General features: G+C 38.4%; 5 protein-coding genes across 10 annotated transcripts in view; 3 read left to right on the forward strand and 2 right to left on the reverse strand.

Moving 5' to 3' along the window:
• The window catches only part of LOC107041323 (dual specificity protein phosphatase 10), a 34,994-nt gene extending 30,773 nt beyond the window's left edge, over positions 1–4,221 (forward strand). For both annotated transcript variants that reach the window (XM_015261819.1, XM_015261820.2), the window contains one exon: positions 2,012–4,221. In XM_015261819.1, coding sequence (XP_015117305.1) covers positions 2,012–2,325 — 314 coding nt within the window. In that variant the 3' untranslated portion in view covers positions 2,326–4,221. The remainder of the gene's footprint in view (positions 1–2,011) is intronic.
• Positions 4,222–4,563: 342 nt separating this feature from the next.
• LOC107041324 (PRKC apoptosis WT1 regulator protein) lies at positions 4,564–10,879 on the reverse strand. 5 transcript variants are annotated; one of them, XM_015261821.2, is made up of 10 exons: positions 10,651–10,879; positions 7,781–7,916; positions 7,267–7,324; positions 6,995–7,143; positions 6,794–6,920; positions 6,394–6,490; positions 6,113–6,217; positions 5,825–5,865; positions 5,442–5,589; positions 4,564–5,381 (listed from the first exon to the last, which is right to left on the reverse strand). In XM_015261821.2, the coding sequence occupies exons 3-10, from the start codon at positions 7,281–7,283 to the stop codon at positions 5,196–5,198; spliced, it is 870 nt and encodes a 289-aa protein (XP_015117307.1). In that variant the 5' UTR covers positions 7,284–7,324; positions 7,781–7,916; positions 10,651–10,879; the 3' UTR covers positions 4,564–5,195. The 5 variants fall into 5 exon arrangements, with proteins under 5 accessions (XP_015117307.1, XP_015117308.1, XP_015117310.1 ...); XM_015261822.2 differs by lacking the exon at positions 7,781–7,916; XM_015261824.2 differs by lacking the exon at positions 7,267–7,324.
• An 89-nt stretch (positions 10,880–10,968) lies between these two features.
• LOC107041325 (activin receptor type-1) lies at positions 10,969–17,175 on the forward strand. Its single transcript, XM_015261827.1, has 6 exons — positions 10,969–11,273; positions 12,342–12,517; positions 13,650–13,842; positions 14,315–14,583; positions 15,027–15,667; positions 16,130–17,175. The coding sequence occupies exons 1-6, from the start codon at positions 11,213–11,215 to the stop codon at positions 16,500–16,502; spliced, it is 1,713 nt and encodes a 570-aa protein (XP_015117313.1). The 5' UTR covers positions 10,969–11,212; the 3' UTR covers positions 16,503–17,175.
• An 885-nt stretch (positions 17,176–18,060) lies between these two features.
• On the reverse strand, positions 18,061–21,050 carry LOC107041328. The gene is made up of 3 exons (XM_015261829.2): positions 20,522–21,050; positions 19,632–19,682; positions 18,061–18,624 (listed from the first exon to the last, which is right to left on the reverse strand). The coding sequence occupies exons 2-3, from the start codon at positions 19,677–19,679 to the stop codon at positions 18,172–18,174; spliced, it is 501 nt and encodes a 166-aa protein (XP_015117315.1). The 5' UTR covers positions 19,680–19,682; positions 20,522–21,050; the 3' UTR covers positions 18,061–18,171.
• Positions 20,763–22,918, forward strand: part of LOC107041327 (centrosome-associated protein 350) — a 12,438-nt gene continuing 10,282 nt past the window's right edge. The window contains exon 1 of the mRNA XM_015261828.2: positions 20,763–21,417. Coding sequence (XP_015117314.1) covers positions 21,316–21,417 — 102 coding nt within the window. The 5' untranslated portion in view covers positions 20,763–21,315. The remainder of the gene's footprint in view (positions 21,418–22,918) is intronic.

Consider the following 22,918-nt stretch of genomic DNA (forward strand, 5'->3'; position numbering starts at 1 on the left):
GATTTTTAAAATGTTTTTCAACGGGTTAATATCGAGATTAACATTCAGAGTTGCAAAGTTTAAATAATAAGATCATTGTAAAATGTCTGGAAACTCAGTGTCAAATGGGACTCGAATGAAAGCTCTGATTTCCACTACAAAAGTAGAAAAAAAAGCATTTTAATGGAGAAAAAATGGCCAAAGTATTTGGATATCCTTGAGAACGTAATTGCTAGCAATTCGACATTAACGACGAAAAACCGCGGAATCAAAGTCGATAATAAAGAGAAACTTTCGGAAACCTTATTTTTTAGGCATTAAATCGATTTCCGGTAAAATTCTGAATATGAATGATTTTTTCATGTTTCCGAACACATGATTTTTACGGTGAAAAATTGATTGTATATAACTTATTCAATTATTTCATCCATCTTTCTCCAAAAGTGAACTTTCTTATTTTTTGCAGATTTTTAAAATGTTTTCCAACGGGTTAATATCGAGATTAACATTCAGAGTTGCAAAGTTTAAATAATAAGATCATTGTAAAATGTCCGGAAACTCGGGGTCAAGTGGGACTCGAATGAAAGCTCTGATTTCCACTACAAAAGTAGAAAAAAAAGCATTTCACTGGAGAAAAAAGGGCCAAAGTACTTGGATATCCTTGAGAACATAATTGCTAGCAATTCCACATTAACGACGAAAAAACGCGGAATCAAAGTCGATATCCGGTAAAATTCTGAATATGAATGATTTTTTTATATTTCCGAACACATGATTTTTACGGTGAAAAATTGATTGTATATAACTTATTCAATTATTTCATCCATCTTTCTCCAAAAGTGAACTTTCTAATTTTTTGCAGATTTTTAAAATGTTTTTCAACGGGTTAATATCGAGATTAACATTCAGAGTTGCAAAGTTTAAATAATAAGATCATTGTAAAATGTCTGGAAACTCAGTGTCAAATGGGACTCGAATGAAAGCTCTGATTTCCACTACAAAAGTAGAAAAAAAAGCATTTTAATGGAGAAAAAATGGCCAAAGTATTTGGATATCCTTGAGAACGTAATTGCTAGCAATTCCACATTAACGACGAAAAAACGCGGAATCAAAGTCGATATCCGGTAAAATTCTGAATATGAATGATTTTTTTATATTTCCGAACACATGATTTTTACGGTGAAAAATTGATTGTATATAACTTATTCAATTATTTCATCCATCTTTCTCCAAAAGTGAACTTTCTAATTTTTTGCAGATTTTTAAAATGTTTTTCAACGGGTTAATATCGAGATTAACATTCAGAGTTGCAAAGTTTAAATAATAAGATCATTGTAAAATGTCTGGAAACTCAGTGTCAAATGGGACTCGAATGAAAGCTCTGATTTCCACTACAAAAGTAGAAAAAAAAGCATTTTAATGGAGAAAAAATGGCCAAAGTATTTGGATATCCTTGAGAACGTAATTGCTAGCAATTCGACATTAACGACGAAAAACCGCGGAATCAAAGTCGATAATAAAGAGAAACTTTCGGAAACCTTATTTTTTAGGCATTAAATCGATTTCCGGTAAAATTCTGAATATGAATGATTTTTTCATGTTTCCGAACACATGATTTTTACGGTGAAAAATTGATTGTATATAACTTATTCAATTATTTCATCCATCTTTCTCCAAAAGTGAACTTTCTAATTTTTTGCAGATTTCTAAAATGTTTTCCAACGGGTTAATATCGAGATTAACATTCAGAGTAGCAAAGTTTAAATAATAAGATCATTGTAAAATGTGCGGAAACTCGGGGTCAAATGGGATTCAAATGACAGCTCTGATGTTCCACTACAAAAGTAGAAAAAAAAGCATTTCACTGGAGAAAAAAGGGCCAAAGTACTTGGATATCCTTGAGAACGTAATTGCTAGCAATTCGACATTAACGACGAAAGACCGGGGAATCAAAGTCGACAATAAAGACCAAAAAATTCCGGAAAATGTAAAAAACTAGACGTCAACTAATCTCATAATTTTCTTCTTCCAGAGGAAGCGAGGAAAGCCGGCAGTAGCGTCCTAGTCCACTGCCAGGCCGGTGTGTCCCGTAGTGCAACCATAGCGATTGCCTACATAATGCGACACAAAGGTCTCTCCATGGTAGACGCCTACAAATTAGTCAAGAACGCCCGCCCCATCATCAGTCCGAACCTCAACTTCATGGGACAGCTTCTGGAGCTAGAGCAGGGCCTCAAAGCCTCCAGCACGGACTCTGCCGACCCGGAGGAGCCCAAAACCTTCCACCCCTGCAGATGGAGCCATCCCCAGGCCAACGACAAGGTCACCTCGGGCTGCAGTGTCTGAGGAAAGCCCCTCTCCAGCAATCGCTGGTCGAACTACATATCCTTAAACGTGTCTTTTAATTCTTCTCGTTAATTCCCCAAAAACCCGTCACTGATTTTCCAATGAAGGATTCAAATCACCTCAAGCTAATGTGCCTTCGAGCTAAGGCTGATCTACCCACGAAACAATAACAATAAAAGAAGAACACATTCACGAATGAAATAAACGAAAATCAGAAATTCAGGGAATGAAATAATAACGAAAAAAGTGAGATGAAAACACGTTTGTCTAGGTGTTTTCAAACTAATTATTTAAACCTCGACGAATTAAAGACTATTGAAGCTGATGTAACGGATAATGGATGAATATCGAACTGTTGACGAGTGTTGTACTTATACTGGGTATCAAGTAGATGAGAGAGAGAGAGAGTGAGGAACCGCAAGAATGTACCTAAAAGAGAAATTAAATGGATGAGAGATCATCCTGTGGAGTTGAATAATTAATGTAGTTTTCGAAGGATTAATATATCGTTAATGGTTTAGTTTTAGTCTACAAGCTCTTCCCCTCCCCGGATTCAGAGGCCTTGGGAGTGAAAAAGAACTGCTGAAGTACGGAAGAAACTTTGGGCCATGAATTCTCGGCCGAAAGGGGATGAAAAAATCTGAACGATGACTTTGAAAAATTGTTCACTCTGTAGAAACTGGATGGAGTGATCTGAGGGTTATCTGAAGAGAATAAATAATTTTAATAAACGTTTGAAAACGCGAGGTGGAGGGGCCGCCATTTTTGGAGCGCAATCAAGATGGCGGCGCTCAGACGTGTGAACCATCTCGCATTTTCGAACATTTCTCAGAATTATTTATGCTCTTCAGATCGACTGGGGTTCGTTACATGGAGTTTCTGGAAAATGAACAAATTTTTCAAACTATTTTTCAAATTTTTTTCGTCATCAAGTTTTTCCCCAAATTCCAGCATTTTTTTTACTCTCGAGGCCTCTCAATTACCTTCTTGTTTTATTAGCATTTAAGGGTCCACGTGGATTCACTAAAAACCATCGTGATCTAGTCGTTTGTTGGGATGAATGGGAGAATTAACACCTGGATTAACCGAGGGGAATGATTATTGGTGTTTATGAAGACGAAACTAGCGGAAGATTCGATTCAGTCCAATTCAGGTGTGTAAGAATATTTTCAAGTTCTTGGCGCTTGAAAGAAGTTTTCTCACATTGCTTGACCCTTAGACCCTCAAGAATTCCCTAAAATGAACTTTTCGATGTCAAATATTCCGCTAGTTGCAGCTTCATTCAGTGTTTTAATGCCTCGAGTGGGATTTTAAAATCGAGCGTGAGAGATGATTGATTTTAGTGCGTCGTAAATGTCAATTTTCTTTATAAATAAAAGGTCATGTTTATTTAAATCGCAGTATTCAGTTGAGTTTAATGGGAGAATATGTACATTTATACCAAAAATATATGGATCTAGCGATGTTACTCGAGGCTATTGGGAATTTCTTAGTTTAATGGTATATTTTGAACACACGAGACTTATTCTAGGTGTATTGTTTTTCAGTGGAGAGAGTTATCGTAGATAATGATTATTGGTAGAATAGGGGTGAAGGTGAGGATGGCCTATGTTGAAGTAGAGTCGAATTACCCTCGACTGAGTGACAATAAGTGATAGATTGGCGAGGAATGTGGGACAATTGTATTGTTGATGTTCCTCTTTTGGGTCTTGTAATGAGTACATATCAGACTGGACGTCGCCTTTCACTCGTGATTTATTGGAGAGGAGTTTTCATTGATGTTCTACTGTACCACTCGCTATTTTCAACTGCTTTTTTTAAAATGCTGATTGTCTATGGTTGTATGATGAGAATGGAAATTTTTGTGTAAATAAAGGAAGGATTTGTGGTACTGAGGGGATGCTCTCTTTTTTATTTGACCCTCATCAGTCGTACTTCCTGGGCAGGGAAAGCCTATGATATGGGGACTCCATTAATCCAGTGGATAGCCATGTGTCTAGTCCCAGACTGGGAACCTAAGGGTCGTGGGTTCAAACTCGACCTTCAGCGATTTTTCACATTTCCTCAAATTTCAAATCATGTCGCATATCAACCAAAAATAATAAGTGGGGACTCCCCACTGAAAAATACTTTATTTTTCACTCCTTTCTTTCAGTCTTCACTCAATTTCAAGAAAAAATGGGATGTAAGGAAGAGGAATTGTTCTATAAATAAGGAGTAAATAAAAAACAATTGTGTGCTTGTGAATACTTGTGTTTTTTTTTACATTTCTGATGGGAATTTTTATTATTGATTAATCGAAACGTAACAATTGATTGTGCACATTACTTCATCTCTCTCTTCTTTATCTAGATAATTGTTCTGCATAATTAATCACGAATTTTGCAATTGAAAACGTAATAACCTTTACACCCAAATTTACAAGTCTGAATCAATCCTATAACAAATGCCTCCACTAGATTCACAATGTATTTACATCAGAATAATTTCCAACATCTATTACTCGAGAATTAGGTCCAAAGTATCACACTTTCTCTCTCTGAATTGAGTCATCTGAATGCTTTCTCGATTAAATTGGAGCGAAAAATGGTAAATTTCTGCACAAATCAGTCTCGAATATGATAATTCATCGTCGCAAACGTAAATGTCCCGAATATTTCTAATTTTATGCAAACGAATTCGCATAATTCAACCAAGAAACACAAATTTCAATTAATCCTATGTTATTTAGATAAAAAAATAAATCTGACGAAGAATTAAACTCTGCAATTACCCAAGATCTCACCCTCAAACATCGATAAGCAATTTGAATTTATTTCGTGGATGTTAATTAGGTTTTCGAAGAAAAATTGTGGGGAATTGTTGGATGATTAATTACTTGCGAGTGCTGCCATAGCCCTGATGAGGGCAGCGTTCTCTTCGCGTAACCTTTCGCGCTCAATTGCCATCTCTCGTTGCTGCTGGAGGATTTGGGCCTCCAGGGCCATTATCTTGTGGTCCTGGTCCTCCAGGAGGGCCAGGAGCCTTCGATTTTCCTCCTGAGCTCGTTCGAATAACTGGAGGGAGACGACAACATCATTTTTATTATTAGAATTAATTATTTTGGGGGAAGGTACCTCTTGAGTGTTGTCTCCAGTTGGTGTTGGCACACGTGGCCTTGTTGCTGTGTCCAATTGCGTTGGGTGAGCACCATCCGACTGATTGATACTGTCTGATTGGTTCAAGGAGTCGAACTCCTCGTCGTCAGCTTCCAAATCTGAATGACTGAAATTTGAAAAGAGAAAATAATTTTATGCTCGAATTAATCGAGGGAAGAGGTGGCTTTACAGGAAAATGTGAAATGACTTTTTTGTCGGAAATTTAATTCTCTACAAAAAATGTCTTGGCACATTTCCTCCTAAACCTCTCCATTTAGAAGATATTCACGAAATTGTCAAACGCATTTTGTCAAGCGTAAAAAAGAAATTTTTACAAAATGTTTTCTTCTCTGAATAATCACCTTTTATTCCTCCTCTGTGTGTAAACCTTGGCATTTCTCTCCTGCAACAGACCGAAGGCCCATGAAAATTAAAATCCCTCAACCACAAAATCACCAACAACTGATGAACGAATGAAAAAAATCAATGAAAAAAAACCTCAACATTAAACACAAATAGATCGTTCACTCGACCTTTTTCTGATGAAAATGTCGTCTACACTTGACCCTGCAACCCTGTGAATCTACAGAAAAGAATGGGAGGAATGGACAATACAGATGACCAAATAAAAAGAAAAAAAAAGAACTTACTTCCATGAGTTCATGGTCTAGAAACTCATTATGGTGGGTATTGTGCTTTGTTTCGAGGCATCCACCGAGTTCCTCCTCATCTTCACCAGTACTACCTCCTGTACTCTACGATATCCAAATAATTAATAGAATTTTGTTAGAATGAACAGTTCATCAACAAATTTCTAACGTTAGATTGATTGCAGAGCCAAACATAGGATTCAATCGTGCATTTCAATCATTGTGGGGTACTCCAAGGGATTTTTCATGCTTATTTAATTATTTTTTAAATTTTGTCATACCTCGGTCGATGGAAGGTGCACGACTCCAGTGCTGCGTCGTTTCTCTCTGAGTTTCCGGCGGTCCCTCTGCTGTTTTCCCTTGTTAATGTGTGTGGGCCTGTGCAAACAGGATATGACACTGAGAATAAGACACGAAAGCATTTTTTTGGGGATGGGAAACCAGGTTGATGATGACTTTTCAAGTTTAGTCAACAGTCTTCGTCGAATATCTCAGCATCCTGTGGAGATAGCGCAATTTCCATACAGACATTTTTTGCGGAGAATTTCAAGAGCTACAAAAAAGTTCCGACAATAATTTTGCTATCTCAAATAGATCCTGAGATATTCAGCAAACACTGAAATGAGAAACGATTGCATTGGACTTATTTAGTTTTACGACTTTCTTAAATTTTCTACGCACCGACCAGTGACTCTTTTCTCGGGTTTCCTCATTATTGGTTTATTCTGTTGATTATCATGCTCTAGAGGTAGCACATTGTTGGAGCTCGACTCGCAGATGGGAGGATCATCAGTATCCGCTGGATTCTCTGAAGGTAAATAAAAAAATTATCCCCAAATTTCTTTATTCGGACGAATGAACGTATAAATCAACTCCACGAACTTTGAAAATTTATGGTGGTGATGTCTCCAGCCCTCTGGGGTCCCACCCTCGTCCTCGCTGTCCTGATCCTGGACCTTCTCGTTGTGAACTCAAAATCATTGTCAAAGTCCTCTTGACTGACGGAGCTCGACGCCATGCCGGTGATGTCACTGAAATAAAATTGAAAAAACAATTCTGAAGACCAGCAGAAAAAGGCCCTCGCGTTTTTCAAAATTGAAAACTCCCAGAAATCAATTAAATCAATGAATAAATAAAAATGAAAAAACTCTTACAAAAAATTTCTGGACATCTGAACAAAGGGTCTGGGGTTGGTTGAATGTGCACGGACACCTGGACGATGATAAAATGGTCTTTTATACACAAGAACAATCGCCTCGTCTTCCTCATACAATAATAAATTTTTAAAAATAAAAAACATCAAAAATTGAGAAAATGAAATGATTTTGAAAAATGAACCTTCTTTAATCATTAATATCTCTGGACTGAACGATGCAATTTGAATGAGTCAAATTTCATTTTGAAGCCTGAAATAATATCTTCAAAATGAGAAAGTCGTTCAATGTCACTCTGCGGACGTTGAATTATTGACGATCGAAAATTATCTTGTATTCGCCTCTTGAATGAATGAGCCTGCACCTTTCATCCAAGTACTTCGTTAAAAAAATCAAAAAATCCCATCAATAATAACTAATCCCTAATTGAACGACAAAAGCCCCCCATCACGCATGAACAGTCTCGAAACCCCCATCAATAAAAAAACTAAAAAACCTTATCTCGATCACTCACCTACAGCTCTCCGCCTCCCGCGAGCCGCCAAATCCCGAAATAAACAACGAAAACCCCTGAAACAATCGGAAACCCTTTCCTCCCTTGCACAGACAGCTGTCAATTCTCCACAATCCCCAAGAACCCCAAAGAATCCCTGTAAAACAGCCGAATGGATTCAAGAGCGGAGTTAACGACAACTGAACGAATAATAAACAATAAAAATCAACAATACCTGATCTCAATTACGATCATTCAAAAATAATTTAACAATAAAAATTCTATTCCCCCTAAACAGTAGCCACCACTGATCTCCAATGCGAAAAATGAAGCTATAAAATCAACAGAAGAAAACCAATAATAAAGAATCCTCCTAATCATTCACCACCACCCCATCAACAACAACCGATCCCAAATTAAACAATTAAAACCCCTCACCACCAATAAACAGTCTCCAAACCCCCAGCACTAAAAAAAAATTAAAAAATGACGAATAAACAATAAAAATCATCTCAATCATTCACCTACACCTCCTCAACCCTATAAAAAATGTGACAAATCCTCAAAACAACCCCCCACAATGAAAAAACACTGAAAAACCTTATCTCAATCACAATCATTTGAAAATAAAGCCACAAAAAACAATAAAGAATCCTCTTAATTATTCACCATCACCCCATCAACAACAACCGATCCCAAATTAAACAATTAAAACCCCTCACCACCAATAAACAGTCTCCAAACCCCCAGCACTAAAAAAAATTAAAAAATGACGAATAAACAATAAAAATCGTCTCAATCATTCACCTACACCCCCTCAACCCTATAAAAAATGTGACAAATCCTCAAAACAAACCCCCACAATGAAAAAATATCAAAAAAATCTTATCTCAATCGCAATCATTCAAAAATAAAGCCACAAAAAACAATAAAGAATCCTCTTAATTATTCACCATCACCCCATTAACAACAACCAATCCCAAATTAAACAATTAAAACCCCTCAACACCCATAAACAGTCTCCAAACCCCCAGCACTAAAAAAAAATAAAAAAATGATCAATAAACAATAAAAATCGTCTCAATCATTCACCTACACCCCCTCAACCCTATAAAAAATGTCACAAATCCTCAAAACAACCCCCCACAATTAAAAACACCAAAAAAACTTATCTCAATCACAATCATTCGAAAATAAAGCCACAAAAAACAATAAAGAATCCTCTTAATTATTCACCACCACCCCATCAACAACAACCAATCCCAAATTAAACAATTAAAATCCCTCAACACCCATAAACAGTCTCCAAACCCCCAGCACTAAAAAAAATTAAAAAATGATCAATAAACAATAAAAATCGTCTCAATCATTCACCTACACCCCCTCAACCCTATAAAAAATGTGACAAATCCTCAAAACAACCCCCCACAATGAAAAAACACCAAAAAATCTTATCTCAATCACAATCATTCGAAAATAAAGCCACAAAAAACAATAAAGAATCCTCTTAATTATTCACCATCACCCCATCAACAACCAATCACAAATTAAACAATTAAAACCCCTCAACACCATAAACAGTCTCCAAACCCCCAGCACTAAAAAAAAATTAAAAAATGACGAATAAACAATAAAAATCGTCTCAATCATTCACCTACACCCCCTCAACCCTATAAAAAATGTCACAAATCCTCAAAACAACCCCCCACAATTAAAAACACCAAAAAAACTTATCTCAATCACAATCATTTGAAAATAAAGCCACANAATAAACAATAAAAATCGTCTCAATCATTCACCTACACCCCCTCAACCCTATAAAAAATGTGACAAATCCTCAAAACAACCCTCTACAATGAAAAAACACCGAAAAACCTTATCTCAATCACAATCATTCGAAAATAAAGCCACAAAAAACAACAGAAAAAAACAAACAATAAAGAATCCTCTTAATTATTCACCACCACCCCATCAACAACAACCAATCCCAAATTGAACAATTAAAACCCCTCAACACCCATAAACAGTCTCTAAACCCCCAGCACTAAAAAAAAATAAAAAATGATCAATAAACAATAAAAATCGTCTCAATCATTCACCTACACCCCCTCAACCCTATAAAAAATGTGACAAATCCTCAAAACAACCCCCCACAATGAAAAAACACCAAAAAATCTTATCTCAATCACAATCATTCGAAAATAAAGCCACAAAAAACAATAAAGAATCCTCTTAATTATTCACCATCACCCCATCAACAACCAATCACAAATTAAACAATTAAAACCCCTCAACACCATAAACAGTCTCCAAACCCCCAGCACTAAAAAAAAATTAAAAAATGACGAATAAACAAGAAAAATCGTCTCAATCATTCACCTACACCCCCTCAACCCTATAAAAAATGTGACGAATCCTCAAAACAACCCGCCACAATGAAAAAACACCGAAAAACCTTATCTCAATCAGAATCATTCGAAAATAAAGCCACAAAAAACAATAAAGAATCCTCTTAATTATTCACCACCACCCCATCAACAACAACCAATCCCAAATTAAACAATTAAAACCCCTCAACACCCATAAACAGTCCCCAAATCCCCCAAAATCGTCTCAATCATTCACCTACACCTCCTCAACTCTATAAAAAATGTGACAAATCCTCAAAACAACCCCTCACAATGAAAAAACACCGAAAAACCTTATCTCAATCGCAATCATTCGAAAATAAAGCCACAAAAAACAACAGAAATACCAAACAATAGAGAATCCTCCGAATCATTCATCACCACCCCATCAACAACAACCAATCCCCAATTAAACAATAAAACCCCATCCTCCAAACCTCCAGCACTACAAAACAACTAAAAAACCTTATCTCGATCACTCACCTACAGCTCTCCGTCTCCCGCGAGCCGCCAAATCCCTAAATAAACAACGAAAATCCCCCGAAACAATCGGAAATCCTTTCCTCCCTTGCAGACAGCTGTCAACACTCGGCAATCCCCAAGAACCCCAAGAATCCCCGTGAAACAGCACAATGGATTGAAGAATGGAGCCGAAGAATCCTGTTGTCCACCGCGAGCCCAAGAAAGGTGTATTGATTTCGAGTCACTGCGTAAAGGCGAGTTTCCACGTACTCCGGCCTTCGCAGTTCCCGTTTTCGTTTTTTTTTTTCAAAGGTGAAGTCCTCCCATTGGCCCCGGACTCATCCGACTGGACTCACTCCCATCCGTGCTCTTGTGAGTCGAGTCGTGACGCCACGCCGTCAGTCCTAAAGAGTCTTTGACAATTAATTTCAATTGATGAAGTGAAATTTCTTGAATTACCGGAGAAATGTCGATGACGTGGGGCGTTATCGCGAGATAATCGACGGTTCTCGGGCCGGATAAACCGTGATAATGGTGTGAGGGGAGTGTGTGGTCCATTGTTTTGACGCGAGACAACGCAGAAATGGCGGATGTTGTATTTATAACGCACTTTCTGCTGTTGTTGACATTGAAATTTTGTGCAGGTGAGGGATTTTTTTATGGGAGTGGAGGCTAACAGTGCCGAGGGAGGTTAGCGCCTTGTTCGGGGGTTTAATTGATGGGGGGCGGGGGGAGGGTGTTGATCACCTTCACCCGGAGGCTCTGGATTAGTTGAGTGGGTTATAGCGAAGGGCGGGGGAGGGGAATTTAAATATATGGAACTGTGTAGTGAAATATAATGACAAAAATTATCCGTTCACTATTCACTATTTTATTTCTATCGGAATTATTTCTTCATCTTTTTTTTGTTGAAGATGTTCATTTTTTTCCTACTTTACTGTACAATCATCATTTTTAGGGATTTCTGCGTGATGGAAAATCCAGTGGAACTTGGGATATATTTTATATTATGAAGATGGAAAAACGATCGAGATAACGTTCGACGGATAATCCACCCGGGCCTAAATTGATGATTAGGGGAGAGTGGGGTAAAATGAACACTTTGGACTTCTGTTTTAATTACTCATAACTCAGAAACAAATCTATCAATTGAGCTCAGTTTAGGCTCGTCACAAAGGGAAAGAATTGTTCTTTGTATTGAAAAAAAAATTATTGAATTTCATCAGCATTTCAACCCCTCATTAACATTTGAAAAAAGTCAAAAGTGTCCGTTTTACCCCAACCTCCAGTGATAGTAATTGATTACTTAATAATTTAACAGTAACTCAGTAGCGAAGTGGTAAAATGGTACAAGTGAATTTTGAGTATTGACCAGTTTTCAATGAATATCTCGGAATCTGAGGGAGATAGCAAAATTTTTATTATAACCTTTTTTGTAGAGCCGATCGAGAGCTACAACAAATGTAATTACGAAAATTATGGTATCTCCCTTAGATTCGGAAATATTCCTCAAAAACTCAACTGGGAGGTGAGTCGACTTACACCATTTTACCAATTTGCTACTGAATTATAATTTGTCATATCATATGGCTATCTCTGATCGAGAATACTTCCATCCAATATTATTGTCTCATTCGCAAAGTCATCTAGTGAATGCACGAATGAATGAAGCCCCCAAAACACGAAATCCTCAATGAACAATCGATTTCCAGCTGAACGACAACGAACACCTCTCCTAGAAGACCCCAACGGTCTGGACAGCGAGGAGCCTCGAGAGTCCCTAGACACAAAGCTGACAAACAACATAGGACGCAGGACCTACTCGTGCTACCTGTGCGAAGGAGATGAGTGCCGGAGCCCCGGGGGACCCTGTCACAGTGCCATTGCGGTAATTACGAAAGTCTTCACTGAGAAAAAAATTATTTTTGCCAAATATTTAAATATTTCTACTTGAGAGAAGCATTGATTTTTTCAAAATCGTATTTTTCCTATTGAGTCATGCTCAGGTGAGCCTGAATAGGTTTTAATTATGACGATCATGCTGCTCTACATTGAGAGAAAAACGACAAAGTTCTCAAACAAGTCTTATTTGTGCCTAGAAAATAGTTTTTTGAAAATTATCAAAAAAGTTTTGTTGCGCCAAACGTGCAGAGTGCGCCGGAATGAGAAATTTTTGTCGCAAAAATAGATTTAGTAGTTAAAAAAAAATTGCATTTTCTGTGCACGAAGAAATGTCATTTCTAGCACTACTCCTTCGTTATTCGACACTCCCATACGTATTTTGCTCCCGAAAAATCTTTGTTTTATGCGAAACAAGGACTAGTAGTTTTTTGTTTCGGCTGTCTAATAATCACAGACAACAAATGAACCCTTGAATGAACAATAATAATGATATGATAGCAATCTTGTAACTTAGGGATTAAATATTTGTTGATAAATTTTCCTCTGTATGAGATATTTTCATCCTGAAAAGGCACCGTCTGGTGTGAATTATCCGCCTCTTGAGCCAAATATTTCGTTGCTGTCGAAAGCAGAGCAATTATTCATGTTTGAGACTTTCAAATTCGAACCGAATAAATTCTTTTTTGGCAATTTTTAACTAGCGATTTTGTTGGCCCAAACAAGACTTGTTTGACAACGTGCTTGTTTTTCTCTCAGTGTAGAGGATGACTGTTGCATTTGACCTTGGATGAACTCCTCCAATGATTATTCATTTTTCCTAAATTTCTTATTTTCTCGAGGGAAGAATTTCGATCATTTTTTTTATGTTGATAATTATCGAGGGAGTGCACTGAAAGAGATAACTGACATGCCCATCTTCTGGGGCAATATAATTGTCATAATTGACTCCTAATGAGGATTGCCCCGGAGTGACTCGACTGGAGAAATACGGCATTGAAGAAATAAATGCTTCTCTCAAGTAAATGGATAGTTGGAAAAAATAATTTTTTTTTCAGTCTTCTCATGTCATCTCACTCTTAGTCATTAAGATGGTCTAATGGTCTCATTGTTGTTGACAGTGCTGGAAGTCCAGGGTTAGGGAGTCCGATGGAACAGAGAGAGTGAAACGTGGCTGCACGACAGACCCAGATCAAGTTCCATTGATATGCAATAAATTGGCGCCTGGCAGTCGCCATGGGGCTCTTTATCACGTCGAGTGCTGCTACAGTGATTACTGTAACGATGGACCATTTCCAGTTCTCGAACGTCTCGGTAATTCATTCATTAGAACATTAATTATCAATTGATGAATGAAGAGGAACTTTTTTTTTCTTCAGTTCTTTGCGAATATCTCGGAATCGGAGGGAGATAGGGGAATTTTGTAGTGAACTTTTTTGTGGGGAATTTCAAGACCTACAAAAAAGGTTCTCACAAAGATTTTTGTATCTCCAATAAATTCTGAGATATTCGCCAAAAATTGAAACTGAAAAAATTAGAAATTTTGGGAAGAGCTGAATAAATTTGTTTTAGCTTTTGGCAAATATCTCTGGATTTATTGAAGATACCGAAATGGTTCTCCAGACCTTTTTTGTAGTTCTTGAAATTCCCTAGAAAAATGTTCATGGCGAAAATTTCGGTATCTCGAGTGGATGCAGAGACATTCATCAAAAACAAATTGAAGGAATGATTTTATGAATTGAAAGCTGAATTTCGTGATGTTCATCGTGGTGATTGATGTTTTTAGATCCTGACAAGGAAGATTACGCTGCCAAACTCACCCTCGCCATCCTCGGACCCATAGTGGGTCTGGGAGCAGTGGCTGGAGGTGTATTATTCTGCCTCCTAGCCAGGAGAACCCGGAGAAAACGTCCATTACCGAAACGCAATAAACTACTAGTTGACTCTGAAATGGAGCCCTCGATGCTGCATTTCCCCTCAGCCTCTCAAAATTCATCGTCAAATTATCATCCAAATGAGCTGAGGGCCACTGCTGCTGGTGATAGCACCCTCAGAGTAAGTCCAAATTATTTCCCAAATCACAATCCCAAATTAACCTAAAAGAAATTGGAAAAAAAATTCTTTCACTTTTTTATCGTAAGAAAACTTGCGATATCCCAGCGATTATTGCCTCTATCAAAAAAAGTCATAAATCATTTTCGTGGGAAGCTTCATGCTCTACAAAAAGTTTCCGAGGCATTTTCCTCTAAATCCAACAGTTCTAGAAATATTCCCAAAAAACGTGACTCTTTCCCCAATTTCAATCCGAGGAGACCCTAAAATGATGATTTTTCAATCATCAATAACTCCGCATCGGCAGAGTGAAATTCAATTTTTTTTTTTCATTTCAAAGGTATTTTTTCACCCCTCAAAATGAGCCCTGATTCGTCCCAGTCGCGTCATTAGATCACCAGAGAATAAAATCGAAATGCGCAAAAACCCAAAATCTCAATTTTCAGGAATACCTCGATGGCAGGAGTTTGACGAGTGGTTCAGGTTCAGGTCTGCCCCTCCTGGTGCAACGAACCCTAGCTAAACAAGTGGCCTTAGTGGAGTGCCTGGGTTCTGGTGGAGGTGGAGGATTCGGTGGAGAGGTATGGCGAGGAGTCTGGCACGGGGAGTCAGTGGCAGTGAAGATTTATTTCTCTCGTGACGAGGCAGCCTGGGCACGTGAGACCGAGGTCTACTCTCAACTGTTGCCCTCGAGGCATGACAACATCCTGGGGTACGTGGGTAGTGACATGACGAGTCGTGCCAGCTGCACCCAGCTCTGGCTGGTGACGCACTACCACCCCCTGGGCTCCCTTTACGATCATCTGAATCGATCCCCCCAGCCCCTGACCCCTCACCAGACCCTCAACATCTGCCTGGGCATCGCCAATGGGCTTCTGTACCTTCACACTGAGATCCACGGAACCAAGGGGAAGCCTGCGATGGCCCACAGGAATCTCAAATCCAAGACTATTCTTGTCAAGACGAATGGCAGCTGCGTCATCTCCAATTTCGCACTTGCTGTCACTCAGGAACGATTGATCAATGATCGAGTGGATTTGAGGCAGGGGACGAGGCGGTACATGTGTCCGGAGATATTAGAAAATACGTGAGTATCGAAATATTCGTTAACTTAAATTAAGTAATCAAATTTTTTGAATGAGAAAATGTGAATGGAAAAATTTGTATGGTTTTTTGGAAATATCTCGATAACGATTGGGTGTAACCAAAAATTTTATGAGACATTTTTTGAAGTTAATTCAATTTCCCACAAAAAGTTTCTTATGACATTTTCTCGTAGGACAACTCGTTATGAAGATAATTAACGAATTCAATTAAAAAATTCAGAATTTAAAATTGATACGGAAAAAATTCGTCTTCAGTTTTTTGCAAATATCTCCAAAACAAGTGGATTTATCAAAAAAAATCATAAGAAATGTTTTGTAGAGAATGAAATTTCCAACAGAAAACTCCTGTGAGATTTTCGCCTCCAACCCCTCGCAACCGCGATAACCGCTAATTTCTGAATTAGTGAACTCTCCAAAGTAAAAAATTTTGAATTCTCCCCCAGATTGAACCCAGAATGTCTCGAGGGCTTCAGATGCGTGGACATCTACTGCCTGGGGCTGATAATGTGGGAAGTCTGCAGGCGTTGCGTGAGCAACGGCGTAGCCCTGGACTACGCAGCGCCGTACTCCGAATGGCTGTCGAGCACCACCCAAGAGCCATCAATCGAGGAAATGCGTAAGCTGGTGTCCCTGGACCAGCGGAGGCCGCCCCTCCCAAACCGCTGGCACTCAGACCCCACCCTAACAGGCATGGGAAAACTGATGCGCGAGTGCTGGCATGGCAAGCCAGCAGCAAGACTGCCAATTCTGCGTGTCAAAAAGACACTGATAAAGTTGGCAGCCAACGACACACGAGTGCACTTACCCCTCGACTGACCAGAGATTATTAACGATATGAAGAATTGAAAATATTCACGAGTATTTATTGTTAATTCATTGAATTCGTTACTAGGTTTAGGCTCATTCGACCCCTATCATTTTAGTTTATTCATCGTTAAGCTAGAGACAAATCAACTAATTATTGTTTTTTTTTTTGGAGATTGAGAGAAGAGTTGGTGCAGGTGAATAACGAACAAATCACTCCACATGAATTCCAAATAATCATTGACGAATTGCCGAGGCTGACGATGACATTCAGCTGGAATTAACTGCCTCACGTTTTCATTCTGCCAAATATTCTCCTCTCAATGTACTTGTTTAACTTCAGTCATCTGAATCCCCACCCCATTAATCCCCTCATTACAATCATAATCTTCGTGTACAGGTGCCATTTAATCCTCTCAACGAAGTAGACCACCTCTAAATCGGATTCACTGTAGTTCACGTTACCCAGTAGTTCCCCGGTTTCGCTAATTCCCCATGTAAATTAATTTCTCTCCTCCAGAGATACTTTAATTCGAGGTAGACATGAAGAAACTTGTAAATATCACATTTGTATTGATAAATAAATTGTTTACTGAGAGATAACTATCGACTGAACGTAATTAATGAGAGATAATGTACGATAGAATGATCCTTTAATAAAAAATGCAGTGTAACGTTTTTTGAAGCCAATCTATTCATTATATTGTTCATAATTGATGATAGTATACATTAAAGATATTACGAGAATACTTTATTATATTTTATACTATACTATGTTATAATACATTAGCATATTATTATTATCAGTTCATTGTTTCATTTTTTTTATTATGCACATTATATTTAATAATACATGTAGTACCCTATTATATATTGTATATTATACATAGTATATATAATATACTATAGTATTACCGTAAGTTCTGTAAGGGGAAACGGAACCCCTGCGTTTTTATGAATCTTTAGAATTGTTTTCTCCTGCAATTATTATTTTTTATTCATTAAACTACTTCATTGACCCAACAATGCGATAATCAAGTCGATAAAGTAATTTCATAGATAGAAATTAATAATTGTAGGAGAAAACACAATTCTAAGATTTGATGTAGAGAAAGGGGTTCCGTCTCCCCTTAATGTATACTATCATCATTTCTAAAAATCTAATGTCACAATAAGCCGAATAGATTGGCTTAAAAAAAAGTCACACTGGATGTATTATACATAAAAAAAATAGAATACATTCCTGAAACTTTTCCTTCGGAAACTTTGATATTAACTTTAGAAATCTAACATAAAATTATTCACTACAATTGATATACATTAAGCCCCATGGCGAACGAAATACGCGCGCGGACTAATCTAGTAGAATGAAAATACAATTTAGTAGCGAAGTGGTAAAAGGGTTTAAGTCAATTTTGACTATTGGCCAGTTTTCAGCGAATATCTCTGAATCTAATGGAGATAGCAAAATTTTTATCGGAAACTTTTTTGTAGAGTCAATTGAGAGCTACAACAAATGTCATTACCAAAATTTCGCTATCTCCCTTAGATTCGGAAATATTCCTCAAAAACTCAACTGGGGGATAAGTCGACTGAAACGCTTTTACCACTTCGCTACTGAATTATGTACAGAACATTAATCACCACGAGGACCTCGATCGCTGGCTCCTCACCTCAGCCCTCAGTCCCTCTCAGCAGGTTTCGTCTGTCGATGGTACGTCCTCTGCAGCGTCATCAGCCTCTCCAAGACTCCACTCTCGACGACGTCGTGACTGATGCACGTCTCCAGGAAGGACTTGAAGTGGTTCTCATTGCTGATGTGGCTGCAGAGACTCAAGAGAAATGCGTAAGTGAACCTCATCGGCTGGAAGGCGAGGGCGTCTGTCCCACAGTGAGGGAAAAGCCTCTGCAGGGCGATCCAGTCCTGCTTCCCCATGGCACTGCGAATCTCCTGCATCATGAAGATGTCGTGCCAGGGGAACCTCTTGATATTCGGGGGGTAGTTCGGGACTAGGGTCTTGAGGACTCGTTGAGCTTTGCCGTCACTCTTTCTTCTCCTCGGTTTCAGGACTTTTTTCGCCGGCTCTCCGGCCTTCGCCGGCTGCAGGGATCGCAAGAGGCGATAGGCCTTCAGCTGCAATTGATTACTTAATTTGTATGTGGAAAGACCCAGCACTTGAATAATCGCAGGGCCAACGGTTAATTGATGCATTAATTAATCATGATTAACGTATCAGTAGCGAAGTGGTAAAACGGTTTGTCGACTCATCTCTTAGGTGAGCTTTTGAAGAATATCTCCGCATCTAAAGGAGATAATGAAATTTTCGTAATAACCTTTTCTGTAGAGCAAATTGAGTGCTACAAAAAAGATTTTGACCAAAATTTTGCCATCTCCCTTGGATTCCGAGATATTCATTGAAAACTGGCCAATAGTCAAATCGACTTGAACCGTTTTACCACTTCGCTACTGATGTATGTTCCAAAAATAATTGAGGGAAGATCGAGGAGAAGACTTAATACTAATTTTCGTAAAATATTTACTAATTGCCACAGTAATTTGAGCTCAACACGAGAATTCATCACTCAGTCGACTGATCACAAATAAATTCAGCAGCGAAGTGGTAAAACGATTTAAGTCTACTTTTTAAAATTTTTATTATAGCTTCTAAACCTTTAAAAAGGTTCATTCAGCAAAAAAAACTTGTTTGAGGAAATTTGAGGAATATTTCCGAATCTAAGGGAGATAGCGAAATTTTCGTAATTACATTTGTTGTAGCACTCAATCGGCTCTACAAAAAAGGTTATAACAAAAATTTCGCTATCTCCCTTAGATTCCGAGATATTCACTGAAAACTGTTTAATAGTCAAAATTGACTTATACCGTTTTACCAGTTCGCTACTGATTTAAAAAAAAGTCAAGTGTCCGTTTTACCGCAACCTCCCCTACAGCTTAGGAGGGTTGTGATGATGATAATTAGATGTGAGTTATCAAGTTTATCGAATTTTCTACTGTTAAATAAACTGCGACGCAGACGACTGTGTTCAAATACCCAATGATTAACTTATTTGTGTTCAGTTGTCTGTGCGATGAATTGTTGTGTGTTCAAATGGCTTTCTGTTTACTAGTCATGGACCCCTTACTATGGATTTCTTTGATGTTATTCTCGGTTCTCCCGACGGTTCTGGCATTTTCTGGAAAATAAACCTCAAATTAACTTCAGTTCAATCAAATTCCCCACAAACAGAGTCCACTCCAAACCCACTCAACCCTTTTTTTTGTGACAAAATTTACTTTTATTCAACCAATATACATTTCTTGAACTTATAATCGAAATAAACTTGTATAAAAAACACTTAGAGATATATAAATTTTTTTCTTTTGACGCATGGGCCTAGCAGAGGACTAGGATCTCAGGATCTTTCCCCGGTAAAACAGTCCGATTATTTCCGATTGGGTGATAAAAAATCAATCGGCGTTAATGATGTTTCTGTCTTTGCCCGTTAAATTCCGTTTGGCTGGTAGGTAGAGTTTGGAGTTTGAGAAAATTATGAGAATTAATGAGAACAAGGGTATGTGGCCGTTATCGTCCGATTACTTTCCAAAAAAGTGGTTGATAGATCTCATATTACGCATATAAATATTTAAATGAGCAATAAATATTAAATATTTAGGGGAGATTGGGGTAAAATGGACACTTGACTTTTTTTCAAATGTTAATGAGGGGTTGAAATGTTGATAAAATTCAATAATTTTTTTTTCAATACAAAGAACAATTCTTTTCCTTTGTGACGAGCCTAAACTGAGCTCAATTGATCAATTTGTTTCTGAGTTATGAATAATTTAAAAAAAGTCTAAAGTGTCCATTTTACCCCACCCTCCCCTATCGGTAAAAGTCATTCGGGAAAAATAGTTGTTGAAAAAACCCTTGACGTGAGCCCACTCAACCCCTTCTGACCCTCAGCATCAACCTCATCATCAACTTCTGACCCCCTCAGCATCAACAAAAACAAAAATTTCAATGCGAACCCACCTTTACGACGCTTATCACCGCAGCGTGGCTCTAAAAAACGTTACGACGTCCGATCGCACCTCTGATTGCCACCGAAATCTCTCGATTCACCCACAGACACCTCATCAAGCCCCTCAGCACCACCCGCGCGTGCAGACGTCTCGCCAACCCCTTCGCAAAGTCAAAAATCCAAGGGCAAAAAATCAGGAGTCCTCTTTCTCCCGCGAGAGCCTCTCCCTCCCTCTCCCAACGGTCACCAACGGTCTTCAACGCACTTCAACGTAACCTCGGCGCCCTAACCAAAGCGACGAATGCCCGCTATAACCTCCACGTACGCCGCAGTAACCTTGGACAACTGACAGTTACGTCTCCCCGCGTCGAGAGGCTCCAGAATGGCTTCAAAACCCCAGTGGATCCACTCCCCAGGATTGTTCTCCCTGAATCGCCCAGAGGATTGATCAGTGTTTGATTGAGTCGCGGCAGTGGAACAAGTGCACGAGTGTCGGGTCTCGAGTGGGAAAAAATGTGCTAGTGATTCTGTGCTTCTGGATTCAGTTGGGGTTCAGTGCATTCAGGACTTCGACGGCATTTTCAGGGCTTCGGGCAGGGGTTTTTTTCAGTGGAATTGTCTCGCATTTGTACTTTGACCCGAGCGACGCGTTCCAGGCATGGAGGATCGCTCGAGGTGATGGTTATCTGAGTAATTTGGTGGATCAGGTGATACTGGTGGTGATACTGATGGGGGGAGATTAGATTGAGGGGTATTGGGGGTATTGACTCGGTGGGGAGTGATTGTCGAGTGAGACTCATGGGGAATGAGTGATCGGAGGAGTGAGGACTGTCCCGGGGACAAGAGGAGGTACATTTTCTTCCAGGATCCGGATGTGGTTGCTCAGAGGGCCGAAGACAACGCGACGGTGGGTACTCAATACGATAGGTCAAGCCCAGAGTTAACTCGGGGCCAACTCTGGGTTTATGGAAAAAAAACGGGAAAGAGAGAGGAGGAACTCGGGGAAATTTCCGTGAACCCAGGGTTCACTTTTGGTTTGGTTCGTCAGGGGGGGATTTTTTTATTATTTCAATAGGTGTAGGGGGGGGAAAAAATCCCAAACATTATTTCATAAATTTTTGGGATTTTTTTGTGAATTCAATTTTTTCATTTTTGTCAATTGTTAATGTCAGTCGTTTTTTATAAAGATTTCGTTTTTCTATAAAGAAATTTCCATAAAACCAGAGTTCACTTTTGGTTTGGTTCGTCAGGGCTGGGGGGGATTTTTTTATTATTTTAATAGGTGTAGGGGAGGGTGGGGTAAAATGAACAACTTTAGACTTTTTTTTAATTGTTCATAATTCAGAAACAAATTTATCAGTTGAGCTCAGTTTGGGCTCGTCGCAAAGGGATTCGTCGCAAAGAATCGTTCTTTGTATTAAAAAATAATTATTGAATTTTGTCAACATTTCAACCCCTCATTAGGATTTTAAAAAAAGTCAAAAGTGTCCGTTTTACCCCAACCTCCCCTACATCCTCTCCTAGACCTCCTCATTTCGAAGATATTCACAAAATTATTTCATAAATTTTTGGGATTTTTTGTGAATTCAATTTTTTTATTGTTGTCAATTGTTAATGTCAGTCGTTTTTCTATAAAGAAATTTCCATGAACCCAGAGTTCACTTTTGGTTTGGTTCGTCAGGGCTGGGGGGGATTTTTTTATTATTTTAATAGGTGTAGGGGAGGGTGGGGTAAAATGAACAACTTTCGACTTTTTTTTAATTGTTCATAATTCAGAAACAAATTTATCAATTGAGCTCCGTTTGGGCTCGTCGCAAAGAATCGTTCTTTGTATTAAAAAAAAAATTATTGAATTTTATCAACATTTCAACCCCTCATTAAGATTTTAAAAAAAGTCAAAAGTGTCCGTTTTACCCCAACCTCTCCTACATCCTCTCCTAGACCTCCTCATTTCGAAGATATTCACAAAATTATTCCATAAATTTTTGGGATTTTTTTGTGAATTCAATTTTTTTATTTTTGTCAATTGTTAATATCAGTCATTTTTCTATAACGAAATTTCCATGAACCCAGAGTTCACTTTTGGTTTTGTTCGTCAGGGCTGGGGGGGATTTTTTTATTATTTTAATAGGTGTAGGGGAGGGTGGGGTAAAATGAACAACTTTCGACTTTTTTTTAATTGTTCATAATTCAGAAACAAATTTATCAATTGAGCTCAGTTTGGGCTCGTCGCAAAGGGATTCGTCGCAAAGAATCGTTCTTTGTATTAAAAAATAATTATTGAATTTTGTCAACATTTCAACCCCTCATTAGGATTTTAAAAAAAGTCAAAAGTGTCCGTTTTACCCCAACCTCCCCTACATCCTCTCCTAGACCTCCTCATTTCGAAGATATTCACAAAATTATTT

This window comes from Diachasma alloeum, unplaced genomic scaffold (assembly GCF_001412515.2).
Source record: "Diachasma alloeum isolate Michigan unplaced genomic scaffold, Dall2.0 Dall_scaffold_00362, whole genome shotgun sequence".
NCBI lineage: Eukaryota > Metazoa > Arthropoda > Insecta > Hymenoptera > Braconidae > Diachasma > Diachasma alloeum.